The sequence below is a fragment of the Melanerpes formicivorus genome, unplaced genomic scaffold (genome assembly GCF_026170545.1).
Source record: "Melanerpes formicivorus ecotype bairdi unplaced genomic scaffold, bMelFor1.0.p_v2 SCAF_15, whole genome shotgun sequence".
NCBI lineage: Eukaryota > Metazoa > Chordata > Aves > Piciformes > Picidae > Melanerpes > Melanerpes formicivorus.
Window position 1 is genome coordinate 5,238,236 of NW_027142367.1, and position 21,285 is coordinate 5,259,520.

Below are 21,285 nucleotides of genomic sequence, written 5' to 3' on the forward strand. Positions count from 1 at the left end.
ATTCTCAGTATGGTCTCTATTTACTTTCATAATACCTGGCATGAAAATTACTCTCCTGTAATATTACAACCTCCAGACCCTGTGTTTTGTTCTGCTATCATTAGGAGTCAAGGCTGATAAACCTGTAGAAGAGTGGTTGTCCTATTTATCTGGAAGCCATCAAAAGTACATTGCCTTAAGTTTTGTTGATGGCATCTCAAATTGAAGGAATCAGAAGTATATTTTATGTTTATTTTCTTCTTCAATTTTCTACATCCATGCTCCTGAAATCTTCACATGAACTGCTGCTGTTTCTTATAGCATATAGTATTAACTTTGAATCTTTGTCTACTGTCTACTGGGATCCTTTCTGGCTTCACACTGCATTGTCCATTTTTTTCTGTAAGAAACATGCCATTTTTTCCCTGCTTTGTCTTTTTGTCCAGTCTCACTGATGAGTTTGTTTATTTGGATTGCTCAAAGTCCTGCTGAATCTATTATGGAGATCATTACAAAGCTTGTAGATTGAAGGAAACTCGATTTGTTCATACTCTGTCCCAGTGTAGACCCTATTTCTTTCCCTTAGCTAAAGTTTTATTTGACTGTAATATACTGCCATCTTTGAATACCCCATAGCAGGTAATGCACCTCTTGATAAGATGGATTGATTTTATTACTTTTATTATCCCCTTCTAACTCAAACCGTTTGTAAATCACCCCAAACCCCCCTAATAAACGTCCCTCCTACCATGAGAACCATAAATGGCTATTAATTCTTTTTACACGTAACTATGAGGCTTAACAGTAGAGTTCATCATTATGTTTGGCTTCTATGACAAGAAAAAAAAAACAACACATGAAAAGAAATGTTTCTACATGAGAAAATTTCAGGGGAAATTAGGGCATTTTGTGTGCAGCTTTATAAAGGTTTATGTTAGAACAGGTATCTGTGGTAGTAATGCATATCTAAGTATTATGCAAATTAATATTTACTGTGTTGACAGGCAGAAAATGAGCAATTTTTCACTGGAAGCTGCAATTATATACATGTAAACCCCCAATAAAATGTCCTATTTGTGTTCTGTTATTGTTAGTATTATTATTAATTTAGTGCAAAACACTGAGTCTGAAACACTCAGGCCCTTCTTACAGGCAAGAATTACGTTGATTGCATTTTGTTTTCAGATTAAGTACAAGTGCTAGAGTCTTAATTCAATAAAACGTCATCTTTGTCTTGAAAGCCTGTATTGACAGTCTTACCAAGTGAAAACCCAATATCCCAGGATTCCTTCTTCCCTTCCTTGAAAACAACACACAATATATGATTTAAAAAATAAAGAAATTGAAACTAGACAAAAAAGGAAATCCAACACATCTCTGATTTTATTTCTCTTTTGTGCTGTAAGATATTGTTTGGTTTTGCTGTTATTTGTTTGGTTTTCTTGTAAATAGGACTATTCTCCAATAACTAAAATGATATTTTACAGTTTCATTTTGGTTATCTACACTATAATTTTGGTTTGTGTTATCTCTGTGGTCAAAATAAGCTTCTACTTCTTTTTCTTGTAATCCCAAATGATGTGTATACCAATGAAAGTATACCTCAGTTTTCTTCCTTATCTAAGGACAGTGTCACATATCAATATTTAGTATTGAACAATTTCTCTTCCCCAGAAGAGAGTATTTCTTGAAACTGAGCTTCATTCAGTGCTTTTACACTTCTAAATATAAGTAATGTGTTTCTTTCATTGGAACTAAAATAGGGATGATTGTTTGCTTGTAATGCATTGTTTAAGGTGAGATCCCAGGAGCTGCAATCTGTCCTTTGCATTTACTCACAATTTAGATTCTGTCCATGTAATGAGGAAATAATACTTATTACAATTCATGTATTTGTTTTGTACACATATCTCTGTAATGAAAGTCATACAGTACAACGTTATAAAGCACACAGTAGAAATCTTGACAGCAGGAAATCTTTGTAAAAAATCTGACTGTATAATCCATCTGGTCTGACCAGTTCTCATTCATTAGGAGTCTCTTCTGATCAGCATCTGGTAGGATTAGACTGCCCTGAACAACAAGGATTTAGCTTGCAGTACTTACATGCAGCTTTAGTAAACCAGAAGGTCATCAGAAATATCTGTTAAAAGCAAAGCAGTATGATTAATCTGAAAAATTATTACATTTATTTTGTAACTGGCAGGGTTAGTATTAAATGAGGGATCTATGCCTTTTATATTTATAATTTGAAACCTATTTTGAAGCATCGATTGATGGAGATTCCTGAATCCAAACTGTTATCATTGGATTGCAAGAATCCTGACAAATTCATCAGGCATATCTTGTTTATTTACTATTTTCACATGGCAAAAGGGATAGTATTGGCTGGATAAAAATGAAATATTGTGGTTCAATGGATGCTAGCTATTTACTGCTGATGAGCAGATGCTTATACTAATAATGCCACTGAAGTGGAAAGATTGCCACCCAACAACTCAGGACACTGTTTCAGCTCAGCCTTGCCCCATCAATGTTGTGAGAGTACTGATCTCTATCACACCCGTGCTTGGTATAATCCCTATTGGTTTGGACCCATTCCCTAGCTTGTCCTCTGGCCTGTCTTGTCAGTACAGACCTGCTGAGGAATCACAGGTCTGTGTCTGACCCTGATTATTCTCACCAAACCCAGCTGTGTCCCAGACTTGTGGATGGACTTCCAAGCTTTACCCTGGAACTGCCTTGTTGCTGAGAACGTCCCTGAAGGTGTAGTCTCAGAACTGATGCTGACTTTTTTCTCCAAGCCTTTTCTTCTTCCCTCCCTGGGGTGCTGGCTGGTGAGGTCCTTGATTCCAGGGCTGTCTTGTTGCTCTCATATTCATCTTCCTTATGGAGCATGCTGCACTCCATCACGTGCTTTCTTTCCTTAAACCTACATCCATCCTCCGTGATACAGACCACAAGAGTGTTGCTGTCTAGTCATTCTATCTACTCTCTTAGTTTGCTATAGATTGAAGAAATTAATTTCTTCCTTGGTAATGCAAGTTTTGGGATCCTCAAAACCATCTTTCCTCACAAGTGTGGTGTCAGAATACTTGACTGTTCATCTCTCAGACATCACTGAATTTTATACAACAGCTATGAGGTACACAAGTATTGCTGCCATTTACTTCACAGAAAGGAAAAATACATCCAGACTTGGCAGCAAACTTTTAAATCTTATCTTAGTGATATGAGCTGTATTGTGGAACAGTTCTGGCAGAATGAGGAGTAAAAGTTAATTCTCTTGCATCCTGTATTTTCTTGTGCTTCAAGCACAAGGGTCATCCTTTTCTGCCTGCAGCTGCTTCCCTTCCACATGACACAAAGTCTTAATTTTTGGAGCTTGCTCCTGGGTAAACGTTTGCACTCCAGTAATTTTTGAAGTTGACCATACATCATAGACCTATTACATATGTAGTATGGTGAAATGTTTATTTCATCTAGCTATGTATTCAGAGCAGTGTAAAAGCAACTCCTTTCTGCCTCCCCACCTCCTTGAGCATAGAATCCTACACCCCCTCCCTCCCCAATGAGCATAGAATCCTAGACTCACAGAATCAATAGAACCATAGAATCACAGAATAGTTTCAGTTGGAAGGGACCTTCAAAGATCATCTGGTTCAATCCCCTCTGCAGTAAGAAGGAACACCATTAACTAGAACAGGTTGCCCAGAGCCCTGTGGAACCTCACCTTGGATGTCTTCAGGGACGAGACCCCAACCACCTCTCTGGGCATCCTGTTCCAGTGTACCACCACCATCATGGTAAAGAACCTTTTCCTTACATCCAATCTAAACCTACTCTTCCCTAATTTGAAACCATTGCCCCTTGTCCTATCACTAGAGGCCTTTGTAAATAGAGGACTAGCATCTCTAAGCAGTGGTTTGTGAAACCTTCCAGGTTTGTTGATGATCAGGTCTTCAAGTCTGGTAATTCCTCTTTTGGGAAAATGAAATGTTGGTGTCTTTGAAGTGCATAAAACTTATATAAACAGACACAGAGTAATAACATTAATCAAATTCATTACAAGCGACTAAACCCACATACAATTGTACCACTTCTGGATTGTCAGTGCAAGGTTTACTTGGAAACTACAGATTTCCACAAGAGCTTAATGCAATTTCATTACAACTTTTTAAAGCAATTTCTTCCAGTTGAATTTATCCTATTCTACACAATAAAGAAGCAGAAGTATAATAGTTTACAAATTTCTTTATTCAGAGTTGGTGGGTGAAATAATTACTGCTAAGCAATAAAACTGCCTGTACTGCTGGTGTGCTTTCCAGGACTGCCAACATCTGCTGAAACATAACATGCAGCATTTTGATTTTAAAAACTTAATCCAACATTGAGGCATTTGCTACATTCACTACTGGAGGTGAGGTTTTGCAAATTCTGATGTTGGACCCAAATCAGAAGTTTCTGGAATTAAATTTATTTGAAGTGAAAAACTTCCATAGGGAGAAAGGCAAAATTTTCCATTCCGTGAAAGAAAGGAACCAGTGAAGGGGGAGGAAAAAGTGTGTAAATAGGGAACAAAGCTTGGCAAACATAATGAAACTACCCCCAAACCTCAGATTAAATGTCAGAGAATTGAAAGAAGAAAAACTCTATCTTGTCCTCTAGAAAAACAATGTAAACCTTGTAAATTCTTGTAAAGTTTCCTAGTACCTTCGTGTGCTAATGGAAAAGAAGCACCTTCCTTTTGTCAAAATCTCCACAAAAGATACATCTGAAAAGCATCCCACATCTGATTGCAGCAATGAATGGAAAAGGTTTCCAACTTCTGTGGTACCATATCCCACGAGGGAGGTATGTCATTTGGGAACTTAATTGGTAGTTCAATGAAAAATCTAAGAGCTATGAAAGCTGCACAGTATCAGGCTTCTAGCAGATGGGGCAGGGGGGTGGTCAGGGAAATTCCTCAGGAGCGGAGTTTAAAGAAGTGTTCTTCAGGACAGAAAAAAATCATATTGTTTCTCAATAAAAATGAATATGCCTTTGAACGAGTGGCCTCCGGAGCTGGGCGATGGGGTTGGGGAGCAGTGTAATGCCCCGGAAATCCATGAGGAATTAGTTCGGGACCTGCTGAGCCACTTGGACACTCACAAGTCCATGGGACCGGATGGGATCCATCCCAGGGTGCTGAGAGAGCTGGCAGATGTGCTAGCTAGGCCACTCTCCATCATTTTCCTCCAGTCCTGGCTCACCAGTGAGGTCCCAGATGACTGGAAACTGGCCAATGTGGTCCCCATCCACAAGAAGGGTCGGATGGAGGAACCTGGAAACTCCAGGCCAGTCAGCCTGACCTCAGTGCCAGGGAAAGTGATGGAGCAGATTATCCTGCCGGCAATAACTGCGCACCTGAAGGATGGCCAAGGGCTCAGGTCCAGCCAACATGGATTTAGGAAGGGCAGATCCTGCCTCTCCAACCTGATCTCTTCCTATGATCAGGTGACCCGTCTGGTGGATGTGGGGAGGCCTGTGGATGTGGTCTACCTGGACTTCAGCAAGGCCTTTGACACCGTCCCCCACAGCAAACTGCTGGCTAAGCTGTCAGCTCGTGGCTTGGACCATTACACTCTGTGCTGGGTTAGGAACTGGCTGGAGGGCCGGGCCCAGAGAGTGGTGGTGAACGGTGCCACATCCAGCTGGTGGCCAGGCACCAGTGGTGTCCCCCAGGGATCAGTGCTGGGCCCTGTCCTCTTCAACATATTCATCGATGATCTGGATGAAGGGGTAGAGTCAGTCATCAGCAAGTTTGCAGATGACACAAAGTTGGGGGCAGATGTTAGTCAGTTAGAGGGTGGAAAGGCTCTGCAGAGAGACCTCGACTGACTGGACAGATGGGCAGAGTCCAATGGGATGGCATTCAACAAGTCCAAGTGCCGAGTGCTGCACTTTGGCTACGGCAATCCCATGCAGAGCTACAGGCTGGGGTCGGAGTGGCTGGAGAGCTCCCAAACAGAGAGGGACCTGGGGGTGCTGATCGACAGCCACCTGAATATGAGCCAGCAGTGTGCCCAGGTGGCCAGGAGGGCCAATGGCATCCTGGCCTGCATTAGGAATAGTGTGGCCAGCAGGAGCAGGGAGGTCATTGTGCCCCTGTACTCTGCTTTGGTTAGGCCGCACCTTGAGTACTGTGTCCAGTTCTGGGCCCCTCAGTTTAAGAAGGACATCGAAACACTTGAGCGTGTCCAGAGAAGGGCAACAAGGCTGGTGAGAGGCCTTGAACACAAGCCCTATGAGGAGAGGCTGAGGGAGCTGGGATTGTTTAGCCTGGAGAAGAGGAGGCTCAGGGGTGACCTCATTGCCCTCTACAACTACCTGAGGGGTGGTTGTAGCCAGGAAGGGGTTGGTCTCTTCTCCCAGGCTACCAGCACCAGAACAAGGGGACACAGTCTCAAGCTGCGCCAGGGGAGGTTTAGACTCGAGGTGAGGAGAAAGTTCTTCACCGAGCGAGTCATTCGTCATTGGAACGGGCTGCCCAAGGAGGTGGTTGAGTCATCGACCCTGGAGGCGTTCAAGGGGAGATTGGACGTGGCACTTGGTGCCATGGTCTAGTCATGGGGTCTGTGTTGATAGGTTGGACTCGATGATCCTCGAGGTCCTTTCCAACCTAAGTGATACTGTGATACTGTGAATACTTCAGTCACAGAGTTCATCAACAAGTTCTGAAAGGAAAGAATCCATCTGGCCATAGCGTCATTAGGCTGATGATTGGACGCAATGGTCTTGGAGGTCTTTTCCAACTGAAGTAATTCTATGCTTCTATGAATCACAGCCAGTCAGACAGTCTGAAGTGTAGTTTTTACAATCAAGTGCCTGCCTTGTGCCCTCCACTGATGTCTGTTTATAAGTGTTATCTATAAGTGTATTTTACAATAATCTTTCTCATGTTAATAATGTTCTAATTTGACTAAACAGTATTTGGTGAATCAGATCAGCCAAGTAATGTCAATCCAGTATCTTTGAAATTAAAAGATTTAACAGAAACTACTTGGTGGAGGGAAGGTAAAACTGCAAACTAAACAATGTCTTGTTTTACAAAGAAAGTAGGACAGTAAGGGGTAGAAGCATATGAATTTCTATGCTTTTGGAAAATATGGTTCTGCTAACTAAACATTTTTACTTAGTAACATTGCATAGAATAGAATAGAATAGAATAGGCCAGGTTGGAAGAGACCTTTGAGATCATTGAGTCCAACCTGTCATCCACCATCTAATCAATTATACTATGGTACCAAGCGCCCTATCCAGTCTCCTCTTAAACACTTCCAGTGATGGTGAATTCACCACCTCCCTGGGCAGCACATTCCAATGGCCAATCACTCTTTCTGTGAAGAATTTCTTCCTAACCTCCATCCTAAACCTCCCCTGGCACAGCTTGAGACTGTGTCCTCTTCTTCTGGTGCTGGTTGCCTGGGAGAAGAGACCAACCCCCACCTGGCTACAACCTCCCTTCAGGTAATTGTAGAGAGCAATAAGGTCTCCCCTGAGCCTCCACTTCTCCAGGCTAAGCAACCCCAGCTCCCTCAGCCTCTCTTCAGTTTTGGAGAACTTTCATACTGGATGGAAGGATTTTGGACATTAGCTAAGCTAGGGTCAAGGGCAGTCTATATTCTTTTGTTATCCCTGCAAGCAATTTTTCTTTGTACAGAGAATGGCCTATACTATAAGAAACAGTTAATGCTGTTTCTGCAGATTAAATGTCAATCATTCATTTTATTAGTCTACCAGCAGAGAATGGAATCATTACTGATCAGATCATTTTGTGTAAGTAAATGTATTTTCACAGAATGTGCTTTAAAATCAATTGTAACATCACAAAAGGGTGAAGGATGAAGTTCTACTCTTGGGGGACTATAAATGTAACAAATAATGTAAAAACATGTCTTGGTAATTTTAAAGCATGACTGAAAATGTAAGATGATGCACGGGCCCTGAAAGAAGTAATTAGGGCAGCCAGTGTAGTAATGATCTTTAGGAAATACCTCATTGGTCAACAAAGAGACTTGGGATGAACAACTTAAAGGGCACAGCAAGCACGTGAAATGTTTGAGGATCAATGAATGCAATTGCTACATTGTCTTGAAGAAATGTTGCAAAAACAGACAAAGTTTTTAATGTTCTTTTAAAAGAAATTATTTTTACCAAAAGCTGTTGCCATCATATCAAAAGCACATCTAAAATTAGCATATCACATAAATACACTAGCTGCATGCTAATTATGCTAGCAAGAAATACACCCACCAGAACCAGTAACATGCTTAGATTGGGAGGAGGCTTACAAACATATAATAAAGAAAGGCTGAAAGATTGCTGAAGAGATGAGTTTGTCTTGAAAGTAAACCTGCCAGAAGGATGCAGAAGTCTCACCTGTGACCTTTCATATTTCATTGCATGTCCTTCCTTTTACTGTGTACAACGGGCTTTCAACAGAGGAAATTTAGCAATAGCTGGGTCATATTTTTCCATTGATAAAATGTTTTCTTGTTATGTAAACTTTATGGTTAGTCTTGTTACATAAACTGTATGGTTATTTGAACTTCAAGGTAGAAGTTCCTGCTGCTTCAGGATAGATAGCACTTCCTCTTCCTTACTTTGACCATGTCCCTGAATAGCAAATATTTTCATTGTTTTGAATGGACTGTGCTTCTCTAACAAAGTAGGTCAAGGAAAAGGACAATTAGAAGGAAAACTTAAAAAATGTAATTCCAACAGCCCATACAGACAGCCTTTGGAAAGTGTCTGCATGGGATTATAGACTTCTCAATTTTCCTGTTTAGCATAATATATATTTTCCATATATTGTATTTTCTGTGTTTTCGTTTGAGATACCTGTTTCACACTGTGATTTCCTTCTCCTATTTCTAACAAACAAATAAAAAAGACAATCAGTGCAATAAATGTGATCATAATGTTACTAAATTAAAACTGGACTGTCACTCTTCATTTTTGTCTGTAACCACCTTAAATCCAGCTAAATTTATTTTTGCTCATCTGTTAGGAACAGTAATATGAAACTCCAATTTTTGTAGTCAAATAAGTGGAGGAAAATGAGCAGTGATTAAGAGAGAAAGCTTTGAAGTAGTTATATGGAAGAAAACCCTGCATCTGTAAAACATATTGCTTTGTATGTTTTCTGACTTCTTTGTGCTATCAGGCAGCTCAAAGAGGACAGAATCTTGCCACAGTAAGAAAAAAAAATTGGGAAAAAATATCTATTGGTATTGTTGCATGTGTCACCCTAAGGCAAACCATAATTCTTGCTGCCCTATGATAAGATGCATGCTTTAAGGAAGTTGGTAGGGACAGAGGAGTTCATTAAGCTTTACAAATCTCTAAGTGATGTAAGCTACAGTCTGCTGATTCATGCTAGGACTAGCTGACAGCTATTTCAAATGTGTACTCAGCGCTAAAAATATGTCATTTTCCTTGATTTTTACCTTTACACAGTCTCAAAGCTGACTTTGGCTAAACCAACATTTTTGGTCTTAACAGCTCTGGGAATACACAGGAATTGTCCATCCCCATAGTGCAAAGTGGAAGCCCACCGAGAAATTTCGTCATTTGCAGTAAATCCCTTTGTGTAGTACACCCATTGACATTATGGTTGTAAAAGAATAGTGTCTTGATCAGATTTTAGGTGAAATGGGAAAAAAAAAAAGGTGGGTTCATACATCACTGTCATGATCATTGCTTGTCATTACAGTGATAAATAGAGTCCATCTGCTTCCTTCTCACTAGTTTGCCTTTTTCTCAACTTCTGACAGGTGAGGAATGATCTGACTGGTGTCCTTTACGGTGAAGACATTGAGATTTCAGATACTGAGAGTTTCTCCAATGATCCTTGCACAAGTGTAAAGAAGCTTAAGGTATGTGCTACTGTTGTAGGAATAAAGAGAAAACGTTGATTATGTCACAGCATTTGATTCATTATTATTTTTTTTTCCTATTAAGAAGTCTAGTAAAACAAATATTGCTTAGGAATGATACTAAATTCCATTGCATAAAAAGGGTCTTTTAAAAAGGCCTTTTGAGGGGCTAGTCCTGCTTAAATCAGTGAATACCTATGTGTATAGCAAATGTTTTTATAGTTCCTGACAGGGACACTGAGTAAAGCAAGTTGTTGTTGTCTTATTGTTTGTACCTAAACCACCAGTCTTAGTGATATATCTGTGTAAGCTCTTGAGATTTGGAAGATGCTTATAATGGAAATTGTTGTCTAGCAAAAGCATTGAGTGTCTTTCCAGTAGCTTAATTACACAGTTTATATTGACTTATTTGCTTTTATCATATGCAGTATTTTGTAGGAATCATAGGGGGAGGGGGGGAGGAAAAATAAATGTGATAGCAAAATAATTTATCATCCTTTCATTGCTATAATGATTTATTAGGTTCCTGACAACTCATCAAATTAAAAGTACATTTTAGCATTACCACGCAGTGCAACCAACAATAAAATAAACATAGGAAATACGAATCTTAAACTAGATAGGCACATTCAAAAATGAGTGAACAGCAAGAGAAAGCACTTTAAAATAGTGATAATCAAACAATTGCAGGCATCAAATGCGTATGACACGCAATCAAAGCCATAATCCTTAAATATGTCTAAAACAGCTTAAGAAAAGCACAGTAAATTGAATGGCATTAAACCCCCAAAATTTAAGCAAGGTTTTTCACCTGCATAAGCCTAGACCAGTACTGAAGCTAACTGAAAAGATTCTGAAACATGCTAAACTAGATGTGCTTTATTATTCCCCCAGGCAAGAGTTGTAAGCCTGAACGCTTAAAGTATAAATAGGTAAAGATTGTGTTTGCAGGTGCTGTTTGTGTCTCCCTAAGCCAGTGTGCATTTCCTTTCTGGGACTGAAAAGGCTCCGATATTTATTATCAGTAAAGTCCATATTTATTTATTTATTTTTTTTACAAAATCTTTAAGCTCTGGCATCAGTAAAGTAATAATTTTAAAGGCAGAGCTATTTGAACCAATGAATGATGTATTAACAGGAGGGGGGAAAAAAGCATAGGTGTGTGTTTAGGCTGAAGGCTGGAAAAAGCAATGAGATTCCAGCCTTCCTGCACGTCAGCAGCATGCTGTTTGTTTTGTGGGGATCCTCAAAAGACTCTAGCAAACAATATGTTAAAGTTATCTTTCTATTTCTTCTTTAAAGCAAATTACTGCAACAATAATTACTCAATTTTCTGGGCAATTTCTTTTTTTGGTCAGGATTATAAAATTCCTTGGACTAGATGACCTCTAGAGGTCCCTTCCCACCACTGCATTCTGTGGCTCTACTCGGCCTTAGGTACACGTGTCAGCCACAAGTTAGCCATGCAGTTTCTAAAAACGTTCATTCCTTTCTTCAAGATGTAGAATCTAGATAAACTGGAATCTACTTACTGTACTTGTAATTTAAATAGACACAAGATACATTTTAGGTTTGTAAGCACCATTTAAATTAGTGAAATTAATGATTGTGCAGTATAAAATAGTTATACCTGGTGTAATTTGCAGAAATATTTGCTTTCTGTTTTTCCCCAGCAGTGCCTTAATTTTTGCTGCATTGTCTCCAGCCTGTTTGAATCACAGTTGGAAAGTAAATTAATGCTTTAAGATGTCTTTGAAACTAAATTTTTTAGAATAGAATAGGATAGAATTAACCAGGTTGGAAGAGACCTTTGAGGTCATCGAGTCCAAATTATCACCCTACACCATCTAATCAACTAAACCATGGCACCAAGCCCCCCATTCAGTCTCTTCCTAAACACCTCCAGTGATGGTGACTCCACCACCTCCCTGGGCAGCCCATTCCAATAGCAAATCGCTCTTTCTATGAAGAACTTCCTAACATCAGCCTAAACCTCCCCTGGCGCAGCTTGAGACTGTGTCCTCTTGTTCTGGTGCTAGTTGCCTGGGAGAAGAGACCAGCCCCCACCTGGCTACAACCTCCCTTCGGGGAGTTGTAGAGAGCAATAAGGTCTGCCCTGAGCCTCCTCTTCTCCAGGCTAAACAACCCCAGCTCCCTCAGCCTCTCTTCATAGGGCTTGTGCTCAAGGCCTCTCACCAGCCTTGTTGCCCTCCTCTGGACATGTTCCAGCAAGTCAACATCTTTCCTAAACTGAGGGGCCCAGAACTGGACACAGTACAAAATTACATTCCTATGTAACGGAGTTCCAGTTAAAGAATGGAAAGTTGGAGGATATGCATTCATACACCATCATAAATCCTTACAAATTCTAAGCATGCACTGGCAAATTGTAGAGCAATAACATTTCTGCACCAAACTTTCTTCTGTATTGCACATAGGAAAAATTTGACAAAATACATAAATTACAGCATATGAATTCCAGTTCAATGAAAGGGTTTCCACCTGATCTCTTCAAATACAATGAGTGGTTTGGATACTGTCTGAACATTCTGTCGGTCAAGTTAATGCAATTTTAAAATGTTGGGTGATGAACAGGTTTGGGAGCGACCTCAGTCTGCATGAGTGACATATACACTAACACAAACATCAGCAAGTTTTGCAGCATGTCATGATAGTGTCAGCTCACATCCTGTAGCTCACCTTCAGTGATACCATAGCTAAGGTCAGAGGCTTGAGTATAGCTCAGGTGGACATCCATGCATTTAGAAGGAAGAACATGTGGATAGCTCTATTGACAAAGTTACCCAGCTTTGAGAAGATTTATTGGTAACATCTTGACTATCATGTGCATGGTAGAGAGTAAGACAGATTATCTGAGCTTTTCCATTTAGATATTCCATAAAGAGCCCGCCAAGACATTGACTTTTCTTGGCAGATGAAATATTGTAGCAATCCTTCTCTGGGAAGCTGTGTAATACAGCATTGTGGTGTTATTCATTAGAAATGAGACATTAAAATCTGATCAAAGAAGGGAAGCTCTGCAGACCAAAAAATAAATAGCTGCCCATTCCAGCATAATGTGCATCACTCAAAAACTTTGAAAAGGCTAAAGGCAGTGGAGGAGACAAGTTGTTTTTCATCCTACAGTGGAGCATCTTAGATGTCTTGATCCTCACTGTCTTCATGGTTTATACTACTCAGGTGCCAGTAGCTCCAGACACTTTATTTTTAGTGGATTCATATCCTCTTCTATGTGAAAGAAATAAAGGAGCAAGCCCATCATTCTTTTTGGAGCCTGTGCTATAGTTTTCATTTATAAAACATGTTTTTGTGGAGAGTCTGCTACAAGTGTGGGTAAATGAAGTGTAACTGCTCTTAATTTTCTTGTTTGAACTTTAGTCCATATGGGAGCATATGCATTGCTTACTGAGGGGCAAAGCTTAAATGCTGATATTGCTACTCTGATCTCTGAGAAGAGTAAATGTGACAGCTCACCATCTGGCAAATGGTCTAAACATTGGTCTTTTTATATAAGTGCAGTTTTGGGAGTTGTCTTCCCCCTGGGATGTTTTTAATCATCTCATAGATCACCTGTCTAGTTCCATGAATTAAAAACTCTTCTGTCAAATACGCTCTGGCTCCAAGCAAGCAATTTACAATTCTGTGAGAGAGCTCTTGACACTTGCTGGGACCCAGTGGGTGGCTTTTTTTGATCCTTACAGGAAAGATACCCCACGTGAACTTGCATCGGTCCCATGAGGGTAGATGTAAAGGAATAGTATGTCCTTGCCAGGAAGTCATACTGGTGGAGAGTCAGCTAACAGTGCCACTGAAGAGGGGAAAAATTATATCCCAATAAGTGTCTGATGCATCTCTTTGCATAGGAATGTAACATGGACAGATACCCTGGCCTGTGAGTGCTGACATAAACCCAACTCTGATAAACAGCTTGAGTACTGGGTTCAGTTCTGGGCACCACAGTATAAGAAAGACATTGGGGTCCTGAGGTATGTCCAGTGAAGAGCAATGAGGCTGGTGAGGGGTTTAGTGGACATGTTGTACATGGAACAGCTGAGGGAGCTGCGGTTGTTTAATCCGAAGAAGAGAATGTTAGGTGAGATATTACTGCTCTCTATAGGTACCTGAAAGGAGATTGTAGTGCGGTTTGTGTTGGTCTCTTCTCCCAAGTACCTAGCAATAGGGCAAGAGGAAATGGGCTTAAGTTGTGCTAGGAGAGGTTGGATATTAGAGAAAATTTCTTTACTGAAAGAGTGGGGAGGCACTGGAACAGATTGCCCAGGACCTGGTGGAGTCACAATCAATGGAGAGGTCTTTTCCAACTCTAATGATTTTAGTATTCTATGATTCTTTGGTTACATGACTGCATACTAAAAATTCCACTCTCTTTAATTGCAAGCAATAAACCCCCAGGTGCTACATCTCATAGCATCATATTGGTATCTGTGGGGTTATAAACAGGAGGAATCTTTTATGATTTCCCATACATGACTAACCAAGTAGAACTATATATTGTGTTCTTCATGGTGCAACCTCTTGAATCTGATCAAAGGAGAAGATACTCAGCCAGTCTCAGCTTGACTCTGTGACCCCATACCCTCCCCTTAACCTAGGAACATGCCTGTCTCATTCTGTCCCAATATGAAGTTCCTTGCTTGCTCAAGACTGTGTTCTGCTTCTCTGATTTCACATCTCCCTCTGAGTACCTTTGTGTTGATTCTTGTTCCATTTTCTTCTGGGCTTTCTGAGATTCTGCTTGTCCTAACAGCAATTACTTCTCAAGTTTCCTATTTTTCATCCTCTTGAAAAGTCCTAATTCTTCCTCTCAAGCTTCTTATTCATTGATGATCTCAAGCCTACTGCTACCTCTCCAGGTTTGTTCAACAGACACCACTGGTGTACCTTCCCAGTAACTACCCCAGGCAACCAGCACCAGAACAAGGGGACACAGTCTCAAGCTGCGCCAGGGGAGGTTTAGACTCGAATTGAGGAGAAAGTTCTTCACCGAGTGAGTCGTTCGTCATTGGAACGGGCTGCCTGGGGAGGTGGTGGAGTCACTGTCTCTGGAGGTGTTCAAGAGGAGATTGGACGTGGCACTTATTGCCATGATCTAGTCATGAGGTCTGTGGTGACAGGTTGGACTCAATGATCCTCGAGGTCTCTTCCAACCTTAGTTATACTGAGGCCTAGGTTAGTCATGTAAGGAGACAGCTTCCTACCTTGCTACACCCCTCAGACTAATATCCACTGTTGATCTTTCAGATAAGAAGCTATCTGATCCCCCAGGGATCAGTTCTGGGTCCCATCCTGTTCACTATCTCAGTTGATGATCTGGATGAGGGGATTGAGTCAGTCATCAGTAAATTTGCAGATGACACCAAGTTGGGAGCAGATGTTGGTTGCTTAGAGGTAGAAGAGCTCTCCAGAGGGACCTTGACCGGCTGGACGGATGGGCAGAGTCCAACATGATGACCTTTAACAAGTCCACATGCTGGGTGCTGCACTTTGGCCACAACAACCCCATGCAGTGCTACAGGCTGGGGTCAGAGTGGCTGGAGAGCAGCCAAACAGAAAGGGACCTGGGGGTGCTGGTTGACAGCTGCCTAAACATGAGCCAGCAGTGTGCCCAGGTGGCCGAGAAGGCCAATGGCATTCTGGCCTGCATCAGGAATAGTGTGGCCAGCAAGAGCAGGGGCATTCTGGCCCTGTACTCAGCACTGGCTAAGCCACGCCTTGAGGACTGTATCCAGTTCTGAGCCCCTCAAGTTAAGAAGGACATTGAGACTCTTGAATGTGTCCAGAGAAGGGCAACAAGGCTGGGTAGAGGCCTCGAGCACAAGCCCTACGAGGAAAGGCTGAGGGAGCTGGGATTCTTTAGCCAGGAGAAGAGGAGGCTCAGGGGAGACCTTATTGCTGTCTACCACTACCTGAAGGGAGGTTGTAGACAGGCAGAGGTTGGTCTCTTCTCCCAGGCAATCAGCACCAGAACAAGAGGACACAGTCTCAAGCTGTGCCAGGAGAAGTTTAGGCTCAAGATGAGGAGAAAGTTCTTCACTGAGAGAGTTGTTAGCCATTGGAATGGGCTGCCCAGGGAGGTGGTGGACTCACCATCCCTGGACGTGTTCAAGAGGGCATTGGATGTGACACTTGGTGCCATGGTTTAGTAGTTATGAGGTGTTGGGTGACAGGTTGGACTTGATGATCTTTGAGGTCTCTTCCAACCTTACTGATTCTATGAATTAGCAACAACAAGTGTAAGTGCAATGAAGAGACACTTCTGGGCTTTGGGACAACTATTTGAAAGATCAGGAGCACAAGTAGCTTTCTCTTCTAACCCTCCAGTTGGCTGGAGTCATGAGGAACTACACAAGAAGAGCCAGCAGATCAATGTCTGGCTCCAAGCCTGGTGCTACCAGCAGGACTTTGGGTTCTTTAATCATGAGCTGATTTACAGACAGATAGGATACACCTGTTGCAAAGCTGGAATAGGATCCTTGCACAGTATTTTGTAGGGCTCATTGAAAGTGCTATAAAGTAGATTTGAAGGGAGAAGGGCACAAACCCAGGCTTTCTAGAAATAAGCAGGAGGGCAGATGCCAATGTTTAAAGGATGATGTGCTAGCAAGGTTTTTCAATTGTATGAGATTCAATAAGGCCAAGGGCTGGGTCCTGGACTTGGGTCACAACAACCTCATGCAATGCTACAGGCTTAGGGAAGAGTAGCTGAAAGCTCCCCACTAGAGAAAGACCAGCATATGCTAATCAACAGCTGGCTGAACATGAGCTCAGGTGGCCAAGTAGGCAAACAGCATTGTGACCTGCCACAGAAATAACGGGACCAGGGAAGTGATTTTTCCCCTCTACTGAACACTGGTGAGGTCACACCTGAAGTAATGTGTGCAGTTTTAGGGCCCTCACTACAAGAAGAATATTGAGGTGCTGAAGCAGATCCAGAGAAGGCACAAAGCTGGTGAAGGGCCTGAGAAAGAGTTCTTAGGAGGAGTGGCTGAGGGAACTGAGGTTGTTTAGTCTGAAGGAGACTGAGGGGAAGCATTATCACTCTTAACTACCTGAAAGGAGATTGTAGTGAGTTGGGTGTTGATTTCTTAGCCTGAGGGAATCCTCTCTTGAACATGTAAATCACCTTGTGATCATGATGATTACATTAAGAACTGAGAAGAAAACAGAGAAGATCATCCTGAACCAATGATGAATGAACCAAGAACAGTATAAAACCCCCAAGCTATGCTAGTTTACTCAGGGAGGAAATATTACCTGGGACATCTCAGGCTGGAGGCAGCATCCTAGGAACATCTTCCCCCCGCCCCCAAAGACGGATCATGGGGTAGTGATTATCTTTCCTGCTCTCTCTTTCTCCATTCTCTCTCTGTTCGTCTCTCCCTTTTCATTTCTCCTTCCTTCCTTCCGTCCGTCCTCTTTCTCTCTTTCTTTCTCTATTTATTTCTTTCCATTCTCTCTCTCTTTAATAAATAGTCTCATCTTGATATATGACCTAATTTGTGTCTTAATTTCACTCATGGGAATTTTCAAAATAATCACATCTCCTTCCTAACCTATGGATAGAGATTTAGCCCTAGTAGCAAGTGAGAGAACGAGAGGAGATGGGCTCAATTTGCACCAAGGGAGGTTTAGATTAGATATGAGAACAAAATTCTTCACCCAAAGAGTTATCAAAGAGTGGAATAGGGTCCCCAGGAAGTGGTTAACTCACCACCCCTGGAAGTGTTTAAAAGACACGAATAGACTAGACTAGACTAGAATAGACCAGGTTGGAAAAGACCTCCGAGATCACCGAGTCCAACCTATCACCCAATACTATTTAATCAAATAAACCATGGCATCAAGCACCCCATCCAGTCTCCTCTTAAACACCTCCAGATGTTGTACTAAGGGACATGGTTTAGTACCAGACTTGGAAGAGTTAGATAATGGTCTTTTCCAGTTGAAGCAAATCTGTGATTCTAGTCTTCCATGACATAATACTTGAAATGAAGGACTCATGACTTCTTCTTTAGTAGTTAGTAAAACACAGAAATTTATGTGTCAACATGGAAACTTAGTAACGTAGACAAAACAGCATTTGGATATTGCATCTTGATTTGATCGTACATCCCAAGAACATCAGGGATCATCAAATTCCAGAGCCATAGCTGATCTTCAAACTTGAACCATGAAGCTTCCTAACTGTACATCAGCAATTCTCAATAGCTGGGTTTGGATGTGGTTCTCACATTGCAGATTTCCTGCTCTGGCATTGGAAGCTCAGCTTATGCTAGGAGTGGAAATTCCTGTCTGACAGAAAAATCCTTTTTCCCTGAAATCCTCAATCATATGTTTAGAAGGTCAGATATTCAGAAGGTCAGATATTCAGAACTGAGATATACTGTCAGCTAGACAAATCAGCAAATACACCCATTTACTTGGGTGCCTGAACAAGAGCAGAGCAAGTTCGAAAACAGGATTGACTACCAGCATTAGAATGGGTGTTCTGCTATGCCTGGTGTGACAAACATTTTCTAATATGCCTGTTTGCTTGCATCATGCCTGCACACTAAAGGAATTGAGGAGTCACTCGTGTGACTGAATGTGCAGAAATTTGGGTCTGAATGTTATTGCCAAACTAACTACATGGTGATACTAGTATAAGACAAGTAGAATATTTTGGGGGGGGGAGAGGGAAGTAGAATGGGCTTGTAGCTTGTAGTGCTTTACAGTAAAAGAACAGTCATTGTGGGAAATATGCTCTGTTTTATATGATAATCAAGTGGAAACAGTGTCTTAAACCGTGGAACCACACCCTATGGGCACTATAACTTCACTCTGGAGGTTGTTTCCCAGCCAGCAGGCAGTGTTGCTGTGTGTTCACTACAAGGTTATCCTCTATACCCTGCCAATGCTCTCTGGCACACAAAAACTACACGGCTGCACATCATGTGGTGTTTGAGTTGTTTTAGAACTGGTTCTCACCATGTTATAAAATGGAAAGGCATTTGTTCAAGTATGCATTTAATAATTAGATGCAGTGCCATTTATATTTTTTTACCAAATTCTGCTACTCCTTCCCCCCCCTCCCCAGATATTAAGTCTACATGTTTACATTCAGAGTCATTCAGCTGGAGTTGCAAGAAAGATCACAGTTACTTTTCATATGTGAAAAACAGAAATAAAGAACCAGAGGTTCCTTTGCTGCATAATTCTTAGATCTGTTTATTGTTCTTTTCAAAACCTGTAATACTATTGCTATAATTTAAGTAATGTGTGTGTTTAGTTTCGTTGTTAGATTTGTTTCAATGTTTCAATAAGATTTACATTACTTTATCTGTGGCTAAATACAAAATTGAAGACAAGGGGACAAAATGAAACTGCACAGGTTCAGAATGAACAAAGCCTATTAGGTTCTTTCTGATTTCAGGCATGCTAAGAGTGATATAATTGCATACATTTAATTGTAGAAGCATTCTAGTATCTTGCACTGTCCATCATAATATTTTCTGCTGAACAGGAAATAAACATTGAAATTATCTGAACTGGTAATCTTTGATAAAGTGATTTAATTAAAACTGAAATGTTTGTTGCCATTGAAATTCACACTGAATCTGTTTCTTTTTTCCTTGGAAAGAGAAAGGGCTATTAGTAATTCTAACCAAGTGTTTTATAAAAGAAATTAAAAGTTAGATTTGCTCAAGCTTTTGCTGAGAACTCAGCTTTTCTGTGAAACAAAAGATAATATGAAGTCATGGAATCTACCTGTTCTGTATTTTATAGATCTTTGCAGCAATTTTTCACAGCTAGCCCTGTTCCTGAAGAAATGTTTTCCTATGTATGCTTCTTAAAATGTTTCAAAGCATGAAAGTAAAAAGCTCTCTTTTGACTTCAGTCATAGACTCTTAAAGTGTGATGGATTTATTTCTTTTTAGGGTGTGGAGGTGGGAGGGAGGAGGAGAGAAGGGATTGACAATGTGTTATAGTGACTGTAGAGAAGATGTTGTATGAGTAAAACCTTGAAAAATTACTAAAGCAGGCATAATATCAAGACATTTTACCTCACAAAACTTCAGTCTCTCAACTTTACAGCACCAGTTCATGTAAGCAGTGAGAAGCATACATTTTCAGCTGGTTTTAATATGCAAAAGTTCAAAGGGTGTCATGCAAGGAATAAAATGAATATTTGCTATAGTATAATTCAATAGTAATATTTTACAAGACAAACATGACAGTTTTATTCACATCCATGCTGTTGCTTAATAATTTTCTTCAAACACCTCTGCTTCTCTCTCTTGCAGTATTTCAGGTTCTTAAACTTACAGAAAATTGAATAGTTGTGAATTAATTTTACTGTCTGTAGCTGTAATCTATGCTCTACATAATTGCAATGGCCAAATTAAGTGGCTTCTGGAAAGGCTACGACTGTATTTAACTGTCACATATTTTATTCAATCTTCAGGGCAATGATGTTCGAATAATCCTTGGCCAGTTTGATGAGGAAATGGCTGTGAAAGTTTTCTGCTGTGTAAGTAAATATAAATAATTACATATCAGAAATAAGAATGTGTTGCATTTGAATAATAAACCTTCATGACAGATCCAGGGAGACACAAAGCAGAAGATAGACAGAACTGCAAGATTCGAATCTCATCCAAGAGTTGTGTGCTGGTGGTAAGGTCATGTGTGTATATATATGTGTGTTTACATATTTTGCTTTCAAAGAATAGGAAATTCAATCAATTCCAATACATGCTAGCTAATTAACCCTAGTAATTTCTGCTATTCAAAATATTACTGTTTGTACAGTTCACTTTCACTTTTGGCTGTACATTGTACATGTTTTACATGAAAACATGTACTAATTTGTAAAAAAATGATTATTTCTTTTTAATTAAAATAAATAGAGCAAGACTAGACTAGAATAGAATTAACCAGGTTGGAAAAGACCTTTGAGATCATCAAGTCCAACCTATCATCCAACACTATCTAATCAACTCAACGATGGCACCAAGCACCCCATCCAGTCTCTTCCTAAACACCTCCAGTGATGGTGACTCCACCACCTCCCTGGGCAGCACATTCCAATGGGCAATCACACGTTCTATGAAGAACTTCTTCCTAACATCCAGCCTAAACCTCCCCTGGTGCAACTTGAGACTGTGTCCTCTTGTTCTGTCATAGGTTGCTTGAGAGAAGAGACCAACCCCCACCTGGCTACAACCTCCCTTCAGGTAGTTGCAGACAGCAATAAGGTCTCCCCTGAGCCTCCTCTTCTCCAGGCTAAACAATCCCAGCTCCCTTAGCCTCTCCTCATAGGGCTTGTGCTCAAAACCCCTCCCCAGCTTTGTTGCCCTTCTCTGGA

At 40.8% G+C, this 21,285-nt stretch overlaps 1 protein-coding gene across 1 annotated transcript in view; it reads left to right on the forward strand.

Annotated features, from left to right (window-relative positions):
- Window positions 1–21,285, forward strand: part of GABBR2 (gamma-aminobutyric acid type B receptor subunit 2) — a 572,582-nt gene that overhangs the window by 252,007 nt on the left and 299,290 nt on the right. The window contains exons 4-5 of the mRNA XM_068147481.1: window positions 9,798–9,899; window positions 20,383–20,448. Of these exons, the coding sequence (XP_068003582.1) occupies window positions 9,798–9,899; window positions 20,383–20,448 (168 nt within the window). The remainder of the gene's footprint in view (window positions 1–9,797; window positions 9,900–20,382; window positions 20,449–21,285) is intronic.